At 46.8% G+C, this 15,611-nt stretch overlaps 1 protein-coding gene across 1 annotated transcript in view; it reads left to right on the forward strand.

Annotated features, from left to right (window-relative positions):
• Nsf (N-ethylmaleimide sensitive factor, vesicle fusing ATPase) overlaps positions 1-14,996 on the forward strand; it is a 133,462-nt gene extending 118,466 nt beyond the window's left edge. Inside the window, exons 18-21 of the mRNA XM_052194373.1 lie at positions 8,729-8,863; positions 10,080-10,193; positions 13,149-13,204; positions 13,530-14,996. Of these exons, the coding sequence (XP_052050333.1) occupies positions 8,729-8,863; positions 10,080-10,193; positions 13,149-13,204; positions 13,530-13,551 (327 nt within the window). The 3' untranslated portion in view covers positions 13,552-14,996. The remainder of the gene's footprint in view (positions 1-8,728; positions 8,864-10,079; positions 10,194-13,148; positions 13,205-13,529) is intronic.
• Positions 14,997-15,611: the final 615 nt, after the last annotated feature.

The raw sequence follows: 15,611 nt of genomic DNA on the forward strand, positions 1-15,611 counted from the left end.
TCTCATAGCTGACCTTGCCGTCCTTCAGTGCTGTGCCTCCCATCTGAAGGGCTGACAGTTGACACCCACATAGCTAAAGGTGACTAAGATAAGTGACTCATGAACATGGTGAGGTTTGGGGTTTTTTTTCCCCCATCTGTAACATTTCTTTAGACATACAGGTTTGAAATACTACCTTAAGGAATACCCACTTTGTTAGAGTGCACAGGTAATAACTATTCATTCTGCAGTATAGAAAGTGAGGGTGCATGTGATACTCCACTCAATTGTGGGGTTAGTGGGTGAGGTGCACACCGTGTAATGCACGTGGAGCCCACTGGCTAGCCTGGCGTGGGGCTGAGGCTGCCCTCGGGTGGCTGCCAGGATGCATCCTTCAATTTGATTTTTTTTTTTTTTTTTTTTTTAGATACCAAACAAATTCTCATTGTCCTAGAATCCCATGTATGGGACATGCAGATTTATCCTGGGGAATTCCATGGCAGCCCCAAACCTGAGGAAGAAGAAGGTGCTTGCTTCTTCACACAGGGTACTAGCCTGGAGAGCGGGGACAAGTGAGGCTGGGTTTGCACAGACCTTGCTGCCTGTCTTTTCCAGTCTCTGTACTCAGGAGTCTGCTGCTGTTGTCCCTGCTGCTGGTTTTCTGGTTCACACCGAGGCTGTCACTATCCAGTGACAAGGATGTACCTGTGCCCAAGTTAGCAGGGCATCGTAGCCTTTCATACAAAGATTTGTGAGACTGTGAGGATATTTTTGGATTCAGTAAACCATCTTAGATTTCACGTGACCTATTCAGTTTTACTGGGGACAAGAACAGAAATCATAAGAAAGCAAGGGCTTCATTTTTTTTTTTTCTGACCCAAGCATATTTCTTTTCTGTGTATGGGTGGTTTGCTCTTGTGTATTTCTGGTGTCCTCAGAGTCCAGAAGAAAGCAATGGATCCCTGGGACTGGAGTTACAGATCAGATCGCTGTGGGTGCTGGGAGTTGAACCAGGGTCCTCTCTAAGAGCAGCCATTTTAACAAGTGAGCCATCATCTCTCCTGCACCCAAAGTGTATTCTTACTTATCAGATGTTATACTTGCTGGGTGGTAGTGACCCACACTTTTAATCCTAGCACTCGGGAGACAGAGACAGGCAGATCTCTGCAAGTTCGAAACCAGCCCAGTCTACAGAGTGAGTTCCAGGACAGCCTACAGAGAAACCCTGTTTTGATAAACAAAAACAAAAGTCAAGAACCAAGTTCTACTTTCAAGGTTTTAAAACAAGATTTTAAGAGGACATGTTTGCTGCATGTATCTTTGGTATCTGAGGTAAAAAAACCCTAACCACTGTGGATAACACTGGTGACAAAAAGGATTGTCATTGCCACCCAATGTGTGGGTGTGCTCAGCGAAGCACATTGGCATATGCAGACTGCACGTGGCAGTCACTAGGGAGACCCACATGCCCTGAGAGTTAAGTGCTCTGTGCCTCGTTCTTCCGTGACATTGCTGAGAACTGCGACCTGCAGGTCTTCAGTGAGGTCATCTGCCAGCCTCTGAAGAGTCCCTCACTAGTTTGATGCTTCTGCCTGAAAGAACCAAGGAGAGGACTGCCTACGGGGCTCAGGAGCATCTCACAGCGAGAGCCTCGAGGCTCTGGTGTTAGCAGAACAAGAACACAGTGACTAGAGCAGGGGAAGCTTTGTCCATGGATAAATATTTAGACTCTTCTTTCTTTATTATTGCTATAAAGATGGATATGTTACCATAGTTAAACAAACCACCTTCAACCTAAGAATCCACCACTTTTAATTGTAAAAGAAATTAAAATGTTTTCTTGAGCCCCTCAAAGTCCTAGGGGCCTCAGCTACTATGCCTAACTGGCAAGTTGTTAAGGCTGACTAAACCTTATACTCACATTCAGTCCTAGACACTCTTTGCTTCTTTCTTAGTTCTTGTCTTGAGTTCTGGGTAATTGAGATTGTTTAGCAGGCTGTCTCTGCACAGGTGAGGTGTTATTACTGGACACACTGAATCGTGTCCCGTGGTTAATTGAGAACAGAGTGCAGGGGGCGGGGGGGAGAAAGGTTCTGAAATACAGACATGGTACAGCTACACGCTGGCATGAGAATCCCAACAGCTGAAAAGAGGGGTTCCCTGAGTAAACCCCATAGAGGTGGAAATAAGGTTAGAACAGACGTGGGATCAGAGTGGGAGGAGTTGGGGGGGGGGGGGCAACTTACAAATACAAAGCTGAAAGCTGAGTTGGGAGCCTGGGTCAAGGGCCAGCCTGGCTCACCGACCTCTGGGAGAGGTGCCTATACCAACCAGGGAGCCATGGTCAGTACAACTTTATTTTCTTGAGTTATTTATCCTTTTCTCCTAAGAGTTCAGAGGTCATCATTTCTAGGAGATCTATCTCCCAAACTTGTAATTAGTAGGACAGCTATTTTAGACATGGGCTTAAAATCACACGTGATGTCAGGTTTGGTGGCACATGACCCTTTAATCTCAATACTGGGGAGGCAGAGGCTAGAGGATCTCTGAGTTCCAGGCCAGCCTGGTCTACACAGAGAAATCCTGCCTCAAAAAACCAATAAATAAATAAGGAAAATTGCTCATGGCGGCACTTCTAACTATGAGGCTCCAGGTTTAATTTCCCAATCACAAAAACAAGTAAGTGAGCAGTCAACCACAGACTCCACAAGGTTAGGGAAAATTAGCCAGCCTGGGCTTCCTGGTCAGCCCTTTCTGGAGCTAAGAGCCCAGACCCATCACCTTCCCCAGTTCCTCAGCTACTGAAGGAAGAGGAGTAAGAAGACAGGAAGCATCTCCATAAGGTCGGGTGAGCTGGGGTCTTGGGCATTGCTTGGACAGATTCTTGAGTATCACGGAGGAGTAGTCTGCTCTTGCCCACTTGAGAGCCCCTAGCATCCGGGCTCTGGTTCCCACTCCACAAGTCAGCCACAGTGCCTCCCTCCCTTTTGTCCTCTGCTCTGCTCTGCTGTACAGCAGCACCAGGCCGGCTGCAGAGGGCCAGGCAAAGAATTTGCTCCAGGGTAAAGTCTAATGGAGAATTTAAGTGTAGTTGTCTGCTTAGTTACTGCATGATTTATTCGAAACATCCTTCCTTTGGTATTCAACTTCAGCATTTAACTAAAGGAGAAGGAGGGGGGGAGGAAGAGCTAAAAGGGAAGGGGCCATGGCAGCTGCAGACCTTTGAGCCAGGATCCGCCTGAGCAGCCATCACTGCTGTTGTCCTGACTCCTGGTTTGGTTGGTTGGTATTCGCTGGGTCTTAAAGCTGGGTTTCTCCCTTGTGAGCAAGCTCACTGAGCCACCACCTCAGCAAGAGTTGCACAAGGCAGTAATACTTCTTGTCTCGCCAACTTGAGTTCCCGGCTTCCCATAAACCCCTTTCCTTTGCCAGAGAAACCTGTAGCAAACAGTCAGTAGGTAAGGATCGATCAGCTACAAAGAAAGTTGTGACAGCCTTGGCATCAATTAAATTGTAGTTTAAAGTGTCCTCCGTTCTATAGTGTTCTCATTGTAACAGTGTATCATAGCATTCAACACTTAGGGCTCAGGGCTGTGGACTCTGAAAAGGTAGTTTCCTGTTAAACATTTGCTGTAATGTACATGTTTCCAGGGCCAAAAGAGAGATGGCTACAACAGAGTGATGTGTTGAAACCTTGAAACCTGGACTGGGATCATTCATTCATTCAACATATATTTATTAACTGCCCCCTGCACGGCCCCCTCCCCCTCTCGGCCAGCCCTGGATAGTTCAGTAACACCAAACAAACCTCAGCCCTGCCTCACAAAAGATCCATGAGACATGCGATAAAAAGCAAACACGGGGAGCGAGTCAAGTAGATATACAAAGGGTGATCTGATGGAGGGCCAAAGGAGGGCAAGTAAGCGATAGGAAAGCTGACATTCAGGCAAGGGAGGCCATACTGACAGGAGAGAGGAGATGGACCGCAGGTGCACCTGCGGACGCCAGGCAGCTGGGCCCAAGTGCTCCAGAGACCGGGCACATGAGCGCAGAGTGCCCGGATCTATCTGTAAGGTGGCGCAATGGAGGAGGCCCTAGGGGCAGGCAGAATTGTTCTTAAGGTCTCAGTAGCGAATAATACAAGCTAATTAAAAAATGAGAATTGTTCCCTTCCCAAGAAAGAAACCCGAAAAAGTCAGAGGCGAAAAGCACTCTGTAGGGAAAGCTTCTTGCTGAGTCCTCTCCCTCACAAGTTACTGGCTCACAGAGCCCCACCCCACTGCAGTGACTCTTCCCCAGAGGGCCTGCGGCCTGAGCCTCATTGGCACCCCAGGCTGAGTGTTGGGACCCTGTCCTACCTATGCAAAGCAAGCCTGGTGCCTGGGAGTATGTTTATCCCAAATCACTGCTGGGGTCCCAGGTGTTAGAAAAGACCCTTGTGTCCTACCGCTGTCTCCTCTGACCTAACGCGAGCCCTGACCTCCCATGCTCCCTCAGAAGCACCCTTGCATGCTCTTGCTTCCTCTCTGTTCTGTCTGTGGTGACAGTGATGTCATGATGTCGTAGAGCACCCTCCCCAGGATTCTTAATCTTGTGCTCGGTCTCACACATAGGTAGGATTTTCCCCCTCTGATTGAGCAGGAATCTGGCACTGAGGTAATCTACCCCCATGCCTGCATTCACACAGCTGTGAATGATGGTACTTGTCCCTTTTCTCCTACACAACCTCCCCAGCCTTCAGAAGACCTCCACAGCTCCCCTCCCCTGGCCCCAGCCAGGCTGACTTTAGAAGCATGCCATTATGTGTAAGCTGTGGGCTCAGTGGGTGCAGGACCCTTCTTGGGGAGGTTTACCAGAACTAGCATGGCGTCCCTGTGACTGGTGTGTCCCAGGCCAAAGAGGAGAGCATCTTTTGGGCACATCCCAGGATTGTTTCTCTCTACCACAGCCCTTTCTCCTTAAGACCCCCTTTTGGTTTCTCCAGATGCTTTTTATATTAAATCTCCTTCCTTCTGTTAGCATTCTGAGCCTTTTTTGTTGGCTGCCCTCGTCTCCCCAGAGAGACCTGGTGTTGTGGCATTGCTGTTTCCGCCAAGCGCATGGGTTGCTGTCCTGCCACAGTGCCTCCGTCCCTGGCCTTGCACCTCACCCCAATCAGAGACGCTCCGTGTGCTTCAGGGTCTCCACAGCCATTGCCACTTGGTGTCTGCTGGTATGTGACTTGGTAGTGGCCCCCAAGTGCTGACCAGCCAGTTTCCCAACTAAATCAAAATCACTCTGAAGGTGCAGACTAAATATCACCATCCACGTATTCTTGTTTATGTTCCAATTAGCAAATGTTAATTTCATCTTTTACTCACTGGGTTTACAAAATTCCTAATATTCCCACTCTTCTTTTCAGTCTTTTACAAAAATGTCAGATCGTAATTGTCAGAAAACAGAGTAAGGCCCAGCACACATGGCAGTTCTGAACCTCGCTTTCAAACTCACTTCTTAATCCATCCCGGGGTTTCCGATTGTTCCCCGTTAATTCTTCTTACCGAGGGTGTGTTCCATTTGCTGCATTGAATGGTAAGAAAGGCCTTTCTCTCCCGCATAGCTGGCTTCCCTGTTGTTGGGGGTGAAGCCAGCCCTTCCATTTCACTGCAGATATTATATTAGTGGCATTTTTTTTTATTTAGAAAAAGAAAAAAAAGCTTTATTCCGCATGAACTTTTGTTACAAATCAGTTGATTGGGGCCAATCAATGGCAGAGCTCTGAAAGGGTGTGGATTATCTGGTTAGCCCTTTGTGTGGCAAAAGGCTTTAGATGATGCTCCGCGCTTGGCTCATTCTTCATCCTGTAAAGAAGTGGGTTTCTGAAGGATCAGCACCTGACCGAGCCCTGCCTTTTTTCATGGTAATGTTTTCACCTGAGTTGCTCCTTAGAGTGCTAAGACTTGGTTAACTAATACTTATTTAACCTTGGAACAATGTTCATCGTAATCCGATTGGCAAATAGTCATTTTTTTTCAGCCTTTTTGTGTCTCATCGGGGCCAGCAAATCTCTGTCGAGTATGCCGAGGGAGCTAGGGAGCGACTCCCTGCCCCCTAAATAGGTTATTGTTACTTTTCATTCTCTCTTTCTTCCATGGGGTATGTTTGGGCTCTGTGGACTTTAAACCAGTAGCCACACATTAGCAAGATAGAGATCCCCTTTGGGTGGAACCTCTAAAGCTGCTCTCCTGTCACATGCCACTGGCAGTCCCTACCCTCCAAATGTGACCCGGTGTGGTCCCCGACATTAGTACATCCCCCACTGTTTTTCCACAAGAACATTTCCAGTTGCACATTACCACTAATTAATACATAAAACAACCCAGCACAATTTAATTATTTGGTAATGTTTTTCAGTGTTTTCTTAAAGATGATACTTTACAAGTCAAGGCCTGCACTGGCCTGGGTCGTGACCTCACCACAGTGTTTGCAGTCTTGTTAAACAAGAAGACAGGCACAACATAAATTAGCATCTCCATTATAAGTTACCCCACACTTCCCCATCTTTCAACACTCTGAAGACATGGAAGTCACTGTAGGAGAAAGTTCCCTGAGGAAGATGGCGGTGGATGGAAACTCCCACTTTCTGGAGTGAGCAAGGAGCTTCTGCAGAGCTGCTCCTTCAGGGAGGCCACCGTTTCCTTCTGGAAAGAGAGAGGTGAGAATGCTCAGAACCCAACGGGGAGGAGAAGCAGCATACTTTCCTAAGTTGTGATGAGCCAGAAGACCAAGACAGGAGCATCACCGAGCTCAGGGATGAGGGCCAGCCTTAGCAAGTAGCCAGACACTGTCAACACAGTACGGTTGGAATAAAAACTGCCACAGTGTTTCTGTCTGTTAGCTCCAGAGACCTGTTCCAAAGTTAGCATTAGAATTATTGTTTTGTTTTGTTTTTTAGTATAAAATGTTTTTAGTATAAAAGCCTTTTTTGTTATAGTAGAAATACTGTGTGTGTGTGTGTGTGTGTGTGTGTGTGTGTGTGTGTGTGATTACCTCAGCACCCAGCTTTTTTATTTTTGCCTTTGGACTTAAGCTCCCTCTGACTTAGAACCCTCTGCATCTTCCAAACCAGCTTACTCATTTCATAAGACTTGGCCTATATAGTCAGGCAGTGATGGTGCACACCTTTAGTCCAGCACTCGGGAAGAAGATGCAGGTAGATCACTGAGTTTGAGGCCAGTCTGGTCTACACAGAGAAACTCTGTCTCAAAAAGACAAAAAGAAAAAAGAAAGGAAGGAAGGAATAAAGACAGACAAGAAAAGAAAGGTGTGGCCTGTGGGTCTCTCCACAGAGGCTGCGGTTCCCTCTGCCAGGCGCCTCCCCTGGGTGTAGTGTGCAGCACAGTCTTTGAGTTTGTTGATGTCGCCTTTATTTTCCTACTTCTAGTCAAGGTCATTCCTAAGTCATTCAGGAGCTTGGCAAAAGTCTGTTGATAAGCATTTGATTTTTTTGGTTAATTTTTTTCTAGTGGATTTATTGAATAGCAATAATGATTAGCCATATATATGTAAAACAAATGAATTTCTACCCTGGAATCTTTGCACATTCATCTGTAAAACCATGGAGCTTGGGCTGGAGAGATGGCTCAGTGGTTAAGAGCACCAACTGCTCTTCTGAAGGTCCTGAGTTCAAATCCCAGCAACCACATGGTGACTCACACCCATCCATAACAAGATCTGATGCACTCTTCTAGAGTGTCTGAAGACAGCTACAGTGTACTTATATATAATAAATACATCTTTAAAAAAAAAACAAAAACAGGGGCTGGAGAGATGGCTCAGAGGTTAAGAGCACTGACTGCTCTTCTGAAGGTCCTGAGTTCAACTCCCAGCAACCACATGGTGACTCACAACCATCTGTAATGAGATCTGACTGAAGACAGATCTGAAGACAGTGTACTCATATAAATAATAAATCTTCAAAAAAAAAACAAGGAGCTCTTAGTATCAAGAGGGATTCTGCTTCTGTGTGTGTTGGGGGGCTATGTGTGCACATGTGCATATGCTAAAAGTTGAACCCAGGCTCTACGCATGCTAGGCAAGTGCTCTGCTAGTGAGCCGCAGCCCTACTTCCACATTGAAACGGTGCATTGTTGTCCTTGGCACACAATAGACAAAACCAGTGAGAGACTGAGGAAGGCTCCCTCACTTGGCTGATAATTAGTGATATGATGTGTCTAAAGCCCAAGCTGAAGGGTTTAGAGGGTTGGGGGTGGGGGGAGCAGGGACGGGGGATGTTTAAGACACAGGGTCTCACTGTGAAGCCCTGGCTATCCTGGAATTCATTATGAAGACCAGTCTGGCAGAGGCAAGCAGATTCCTGTAAGTTCGTGGCCAGCTAATCTGTATAGTAAGTTCAAGGCCAGCCACAGCTGCATGACTGAGACCCTGTCTGAAACAAACAGCGACCTACTTTCCATCACAGGATAGAACTGTAGCATGCATTTCGGTGTCTCTGGCTTGGGTTTGGTGTTCCAGATCTTCTGGTCCCTTGTTGGCTGGGAAGGGGAGAAAGTCCGGCTTCATTGTTGCTGCTTCTGTTACATCATCTGTGCCTTGTTTAGAGTTTAATTTGGAACCTCCTGGGTTTTGTGTATTTTGCCAGCTTATTACCATACACAAATAAGTGGCCTCTGCTGGTTTTGGTCAAGCCTCCTCTGGTCTCCTTGTTAGTGATTTCTGTGTGCTATAACTCATCTGTTTCAATAACCAGGGCCGCAAGCTCCTCATCATCGGGACCACCAGCCGCAAAGATGTCCTACAGGAAATGGAGATGCTTAACGCCTTCAGCACCACCATCCACGTGCCCAACATTGCCACAGGAGAGCAGCTGCTGGAAGCTCTGGAGGTAAGGATGAGTCACTGCTTGAAACTGTGTATCAAGAGGAGTAGAGACCTACATTACCTCAGAAACTCAAAACTGTGTATCAGAGAGGAGTCTATGTCTCAGAAACTCGAAACTGTGTATCAGAGAGGAGTAGAGACCTAGGATACCTCAGAAACTTGAAACTGTGTATCAGAGAGGAGTCGAGACCTAAGACGTCTCAGAAAGGGCCAGCCACACAGTTAGCTAGAGGATGGGATCCCACGATGTCCTCCAAAGTGCCTCAGAAGCTGGAAGGAGAAGAAGAGCAGATAAACTGCTTGTTCCTGGTGTGGGCAGCACACCTACTGCAGGGGCCGCTCACTCTCTTCCCAGCATGCATTGGTGCTCCTGGATGACTCGGCAGGGGGCTCTCTGGGATCCACACAGCGTGGGCATAAGCACTGTTTCTTCACAATGGCTGGCTGGCAGCACATGTCTTTGCATTTAATAAACTAGAACAATGATTAAAGCCTTTGGAACTACCAAAAAGAAAAAAGAACAGAAAGCTACCCAAACCTCACAACTTTATAAGTTAGAAATGTTTCCTTAGTTGTTTTTTTTTTTTTTTTGAAGATGATAAATCCTTTAATTTTAAAAAGTGAGTCTTTGAGTGAGTCTTGATTAATATTAATGTGCACAGGGGACTAGATGGGATCTAATGGAAAAGGTGATGTAAGTTATTCGGTGTGGTCGAGTCAGAGAGGCTGCCTAAAGGCCCCACAACTTCAGAGTTGCCGTGCTCCCTACAGAACAGGAGCCAACAGTATGAGAAGTCTGGGTCACCTGTTTGAACATCCTGTTGTAGCTAGGATGGGAAAGAGCAAAGGTCAGCCTACTTTGACACATACAAATTGTGCCTAGGAAAGAATGCTAACACGTTTAACTTGTATTTATCATAGATTGAAGCTGTTTCCCCAGCAACCATGTCTCTCAGTTTAGTGGTGGTCCCTAGAAAAACATCATAAGATTTATCTCTTCTAGACAAGGTAGTCTCAGCACCAGGGAGGCTAAGGCAGGAGGATTACCATGCGTTTGAGGCTAGCCTGGGCTCCAGAATAAGACCTTGCCTTTTATGGTCATGCAGGACTAGGTGGGTTAATTCATCCCAGTGAGGAGAGCTCCTTCCACTGTTCACTTAAGGTTGAATGTTGGTGTGCACACTGTAAAAATGTCTAATTGTTGTTTATTGCTTTTATAGCTTTTGGGCAACTTCAAAGATAAGGAACGCACCACAATTGCTCAGCAAGTCAAAGGGCAGAAAGTCTGGATAGGAATCAAGAAGTTACTAATGTTGATTGAGATGTCCCTGCAGGTAAGGCGATCCCTTCTCTGCATGAGTCACAGGAATGGCTGTGGCACACCAGGAGAGCCTGCTTTCTCTTCTACCAGGGCTCGGGAGCACCCGTGTTCTCCTCTTTTTTTTTTTTCAGAAATGGATGAGAAGAGCAGAGCATGACTTTTAATCCTAATGTAGAGAGTCATTAGTCTCAAAATCAGAAAGGGCTTCAAAATGTAAAACCACAGGGGCCATGTCCAGAAGCTGTCAGTGAATCAGCCCTGATCTCACCCTCGAGGCGCTATTTGCCAGGAGTCAGCATGTGACAGCACAGATGGGTCAGAGGTCTGGAGATGTGGAAGGGTGGGCACCATGACGTGGGCAAATCAGATGTGGCTCTGTGCGCTTCCCCTCACCGAACTGCCACACATTTTTATTTTAGTTTTTCCAGACGGGTTTCTCTGTGTGGCCCTGGCTGTACTGGAGCTCTTTATACAGACCAGGCTAACCTCAGACTCAGAGATCATCCTGCCTCTGCCTCTGCCTCCCAAGTGCTAGAATTAAAGGCTCAAACCACCATGCCCGGTTCCCTAGAAATCTCAGACTGACTGACTCCGAGCCTGCTGCTAGGCACAGGCAGATGAGACTAATTTTGGGACTTTTCTCATATTGACTGCAACTCCCTCTTTCCTTCTGGAACGCCTTGCCCCTGTGTGCCCGAGCGTGTGCATACACGTGTCTATAACATGCTTGTCTAGGCTAAGTCCCATGTGTTTAAACCCCTGGCCTGTTTGTCTGTCCTGCTGTCGATGGCCCCTGGACCGGCTCAGCCCCGGCCCAGCTCAGCACACATTAGAGAGCTCAGTAAATTTCACTCGATCCAATGAAAGGAGAAGAAGTGACTGAGTGAGGAGTGAGCTATCCCCAGACCTGAGGAGGAGTGTCACCGCAGAGCCCTGCCCACCTGCTCACCTTGGCTTTCCCAGCTTCACATCTGAAGGAAGCTCTTAGGTCAATAAATAAGAAATATGGAGAGACTCATCTTAAGTCTCTGATAAACTCAACTTAAAATTAAAGTTCTGTGGTTTTTCAGAAACCAAAAGTTTCCTGAGCTTCTAGCAAATGTTTTTTAAGTCAATTTATATCTTTTCCATTATGAGTAGTAAATTATTGTCATAGATGAGTCCCCTGCTCAGGCCTACTCCCGGGAAAGGCATCCATACAGGTGTATTGGCTCTGTCCCCAAAAAAAGATAAATCTGTCAGAAGTCAGCTCTGCCCTTCTCTTTCCAGTCTCGGTGCAATCTTTTAAAATAATTGCATAGAAGAAACTATGCGAGTTTTCCTCCCCACCCCCTGCCTCCTCTTCCTTTGATGCCCGCAGCACAGTGATCAAGTTAATACTTCTTACGTGTGTGAGGTAGAAAGTGAGAGTGGGGTGCTCGGCCTAATCTTGAGCGACTGACACTTCATAGGCCTGGAGTTTGAACCCCTTCATGTCAAATGGATTCCGAGCAGCTGAGTGACTTCTCTTAGATCTGCCTCGGGAGCAGGGGCAGAGCCCGAGTGGAGAGGCATGTGGTTCAGCAGAAGGAAGCCATGCTCACTCAGCTCGCCATCCCGAGTTTGTTAAAACTTGCTCGGTGTTAAGGATCTGCTCTGACTGGATGTCACCTGGGGGAATGAAGTCATTTATCTGGGTTCCTTCTTTCCTCCCTTTTCTCTTGACTTTTAATTCCATAGCTGCAGGCAAGTCAGCAAGTCGCTCCTCACACACGTTAAATATAGTTAATGGGCGAAGACCTGCAGGTACTGACTCCAGCGAGCTCCAGCCAGTTCCATTTTTTTTTTTTTTTTTTTTTTTTTTTTTTTTAGAAAGAGCTTTGACAATTGATTCATGTGTAATTCTAGTCCCATAGAGGAAAAAAAAATAGCTCTTTTGTTAGCTATTCACACTTTTTCTTAGTTCTTTGTAGTCTGACCCCTTAACTTTGATACATTTGAAACTTATGTTCCATGTTTTGCTGGGACAGAAGAGAAGATCCTCTTTTCCAAAGTGGTCGGAGGGGCGTCTGATGGCACCCTTGCCCACAGCTGCGCACGGAGCGCTTGCGAGCCGCTCCTAGAGGGCAGGGAGTTCCCTCTGCCAACAGACTTCTGCCCCACCACATGCTTTAAAAGTGAGGTGTTTCCTACAATAAAAATTCATACTAAGTAATGAAAGATGTTTGTTTGCGATGACCCTTTCCCAGATCACCACACATCCTAGTCGGGCCAGTGAGACTATGATACTTTTTGAAGTGAAGTTACTTGGATATAAAACGACAGCTAGAGGAGACAGTAATAACAACTGCAACCAATACCAGGCTCAAACCCCACCACCTGGTCTTGAGTCTGTGCCTCTTGGGCCACCAGAGGCCAGGTGTGCCAAGAACAGAGGCCAACAGCACTCTCTGTGCCTGCAGGTGTGGCAGCATCGCCACCAGTCCCAAAGGGGCACAGTCACTAAAAAAGCCAGCTCATTGAGTATGTGAAAGTCATAACTGTATTTTGGTCACTTGATCAACCTCAGTTTGGTTTCTTCAAGTTCCTGTCCTCCCCCTTCAATAAGATGTATGAATTTTAGCATTTGAACTCCCATGATTCATAGCACCCTGAATGCACCGGGGCATGTCTGGACCCTTCCGTGAATGACCACGATCTGGTGTTGTGGTTTTCCCCCTGGTGTGCTTTCCTTCCTTGCTGGTGTGCTTTTCCTCCTCACACCAACACACCCAAGGGGGTGCTTGGCTGAGGCGCCTGTGAATGACCACTGGCTTCTAAATAACACAATCCGCTTTATTATGCTTCAAAATAACAGCCAGGGAATAGGTGACACGCTTCTGAGTGATCCAGGAAGCCCGTGGCCAAGCGCCTCCCTGGCATGGCGGAAGCACATCTTCGTGAAAAGGCGGCATCGAGTGTCTGATTTGTCTCTTCTGATGCTCTTTAGATGGATCCTGAGTTCCGTGTGAGGAAATTCTTGGCCCTCTTGAGAGAAGAAGGCGCGTAAGTACCCGCAGTGCTCACCCTTCTGCGAGGCCCGAGCCCCCCACCCCGTGCATGTGAGTCTGCTGACGGTTTCCCTTCTATATAACCTTGTTTCCACACTCTAGACTCTTCCAGTACCGTGGGTCTGCTCCCCTTGGCCTGCTTCACAAGGCTTCCTTAAGCTCATGGAACACGACCATTTTCTTTTAGAAAGTGCCCATCAAATAGCAAACGAATGGTGGAAAATGTAGAGAAAACACGAAGCTGCTAGTGGTTTCTTAGTGAATAGGGGTTTCTCTGCAGAGCTGACAGTTTTGTGTGTGCTTTGGGATTTCTTTTGCAGTAGTCCCCTGGACTTTGATTGAAAACGGACTGTTTACAACAGTGACCAAGGGAAGCGACCAAGGTGAAGATGGCCTGGGACCGTCACTCCTCACACTCAAGACCCTGGATTAAGTGAAGTGTCCCCCTCCCTCAACACACTCGCTCTGCATGGCTCGTGCAGTAAACTCCCTCGTGCTTTGAGACGTCTAGTGTTCCCTGGACTGCGGTGCTTCCCTCCCAGGCTAGCTAAGATGATTCCTGCTTACATGGGAGGCATGCCACACCCATGCACCCCGCCCCCACCGAGCTCTCTGCCACGCCCACCCTCGGAAAACACTTGACCTACCGAAGGTAGGCTTCTACACCTGACCAAGAGCAAAGGTGGAGGTCCCAAGGGATTCGCTTAACACTTGGCCATGCTAACAGCTGTGTACCCCACAGAACGAGTTATTAGCTTTGCCTAAAGAACTAGGCTTTGAATATCTAAGATGCTGTTCTCAATCATTTTCAGAGACATTTCCAAGTTGCAATCAGGAGAGCTTTTCTAATCGGAAGTCAGATCATTCCTGTGGTGGCTGTGATATGCCCTGAGTGTAATTAATTTGCTCTGTGGTAAGAGATATGCTAATCATTACCACTTGGTAGATGCTGTTAAAAACCTTATGAAAGATACATATGGAAATCTGTACATCCCTAAACAGAAAAAAAAATTAAAATAATTTACAAGCCTCTCAATTCTAATTAGCGTCCAGCTGTAAGTGGGTCAGTTCCTTGGGATGATGTTAGAGGCCAATTAGTGCCCATCGTCTTCCTTTTCCTCAGCCTGATGACTTAGAATTCATCCTCCCTGGATCTCAAGTGATCTGTAATGTCTGAAACGTATAAATAAAACACTACTCCGCAGCAGAACAAGCCACCCCCTAGTCCTCTCCCTTGAATATCCATTCCAGCGAACTCAAAACACCTCTTCCCAAAAGAGGAGGAACTCAGTGAGCCCTTTGGAGGGTGGTTTGCCTAACCAGTGGGTTAGAAGGAATATAATTAGGTCATTTATGAAGATGTCTTAGGGAGCACGCACTCTGCTGCCTAAAACACAAAGACAGCCATCGGAGGCTCGCAGCTGCAGGGGCACCTGGGCGACTCTGACACTGTCCCCACCGTAGAAGGCAAATCATCTCCTAATCTTGCTGTCTGTATGCCTTGTTTGGGGTTTTCATTCCTGGCTTATTTTGTGGCTTTGAAAGAGTAGATCGTGTTGTGAAACTGTGATTCCCGTGGCCAGTGCCGTGGTTCCCCGCCCATTACTGTGGTCCCTGTGGTCTCTGGCTCTGCCTTTCTCCTCCCGACAAAGTCCTACGTGGATTAATTTATGTTCCTTGTTCAACAAAGTTAATGTCTTGTGTTTTTGTCCAAAATTATATTGAAAAAGATATTATATTGTGTAATGCAAATTGAAGGAATGCAATAAAGAGAAAATATACTTGAAGTGCTGTATAGACCAGTATTTCTGTACGGAGCAGGACCAACCACTGACGGGGACTGCATGACGACTTGGCCTTGGAAGGGAAACCGCCTCCTTGTTTTGTTACAGCATAGATTTATTTTTTTTAATTCTCTTTAGAAGAGGAGGCTGGAGATTAAGGAGGCTGGAAAGATGGCTTAGTGGGAAGCTCTTCCCACTCTTCCAGAAGACCCAGTTCAATGCCCAGGACTCACATAGCAGTCTACAGCTGTAACTCATGTGGCACACAGATATTTATGCATGCTGACAGCACAGGCCTTTAATCCCAGCACTTGGGTGGCAGAGGCAGGTGGATCTGAGTTGGAGGCCAGCCTGCTCTACATAGTGAGTCCCAGTGTAGAACAATAATTCTCAACTTATGAGTCAAGCCCCTCTGGGAGTCACCTAAGACCATCAGAAAACAGGTGTTTTTCTTATAATTCATAACAGGAGCAAAATTACAGTTATGAAACAGCAACAAAAATAATGTTGTGGTTGGGGTCACCATGACAGGAGGAACTGCATTAAAGGGTCACAGCATTGGGAAGATTGAGAAGCATTAATTTAGAGAGACTGTCTCGAAAAACAACAAAAATATTA

Source organism: Apodemus sylvaticus, chromosome 10 (assembly GCF_947179515.1).
Source record: "Apodemus sylvaticus chromosome 10, mApoSyl1.1, whole genome shotgun sequence".
In the NCBI taxonomy this organism is placed as follows: domain Eukaryota; kingdom Metazoa; phylum Chordata; class Mammalia; order Rodentia; family Muridae; genus Apodemus; species Apodemus sylvaticus.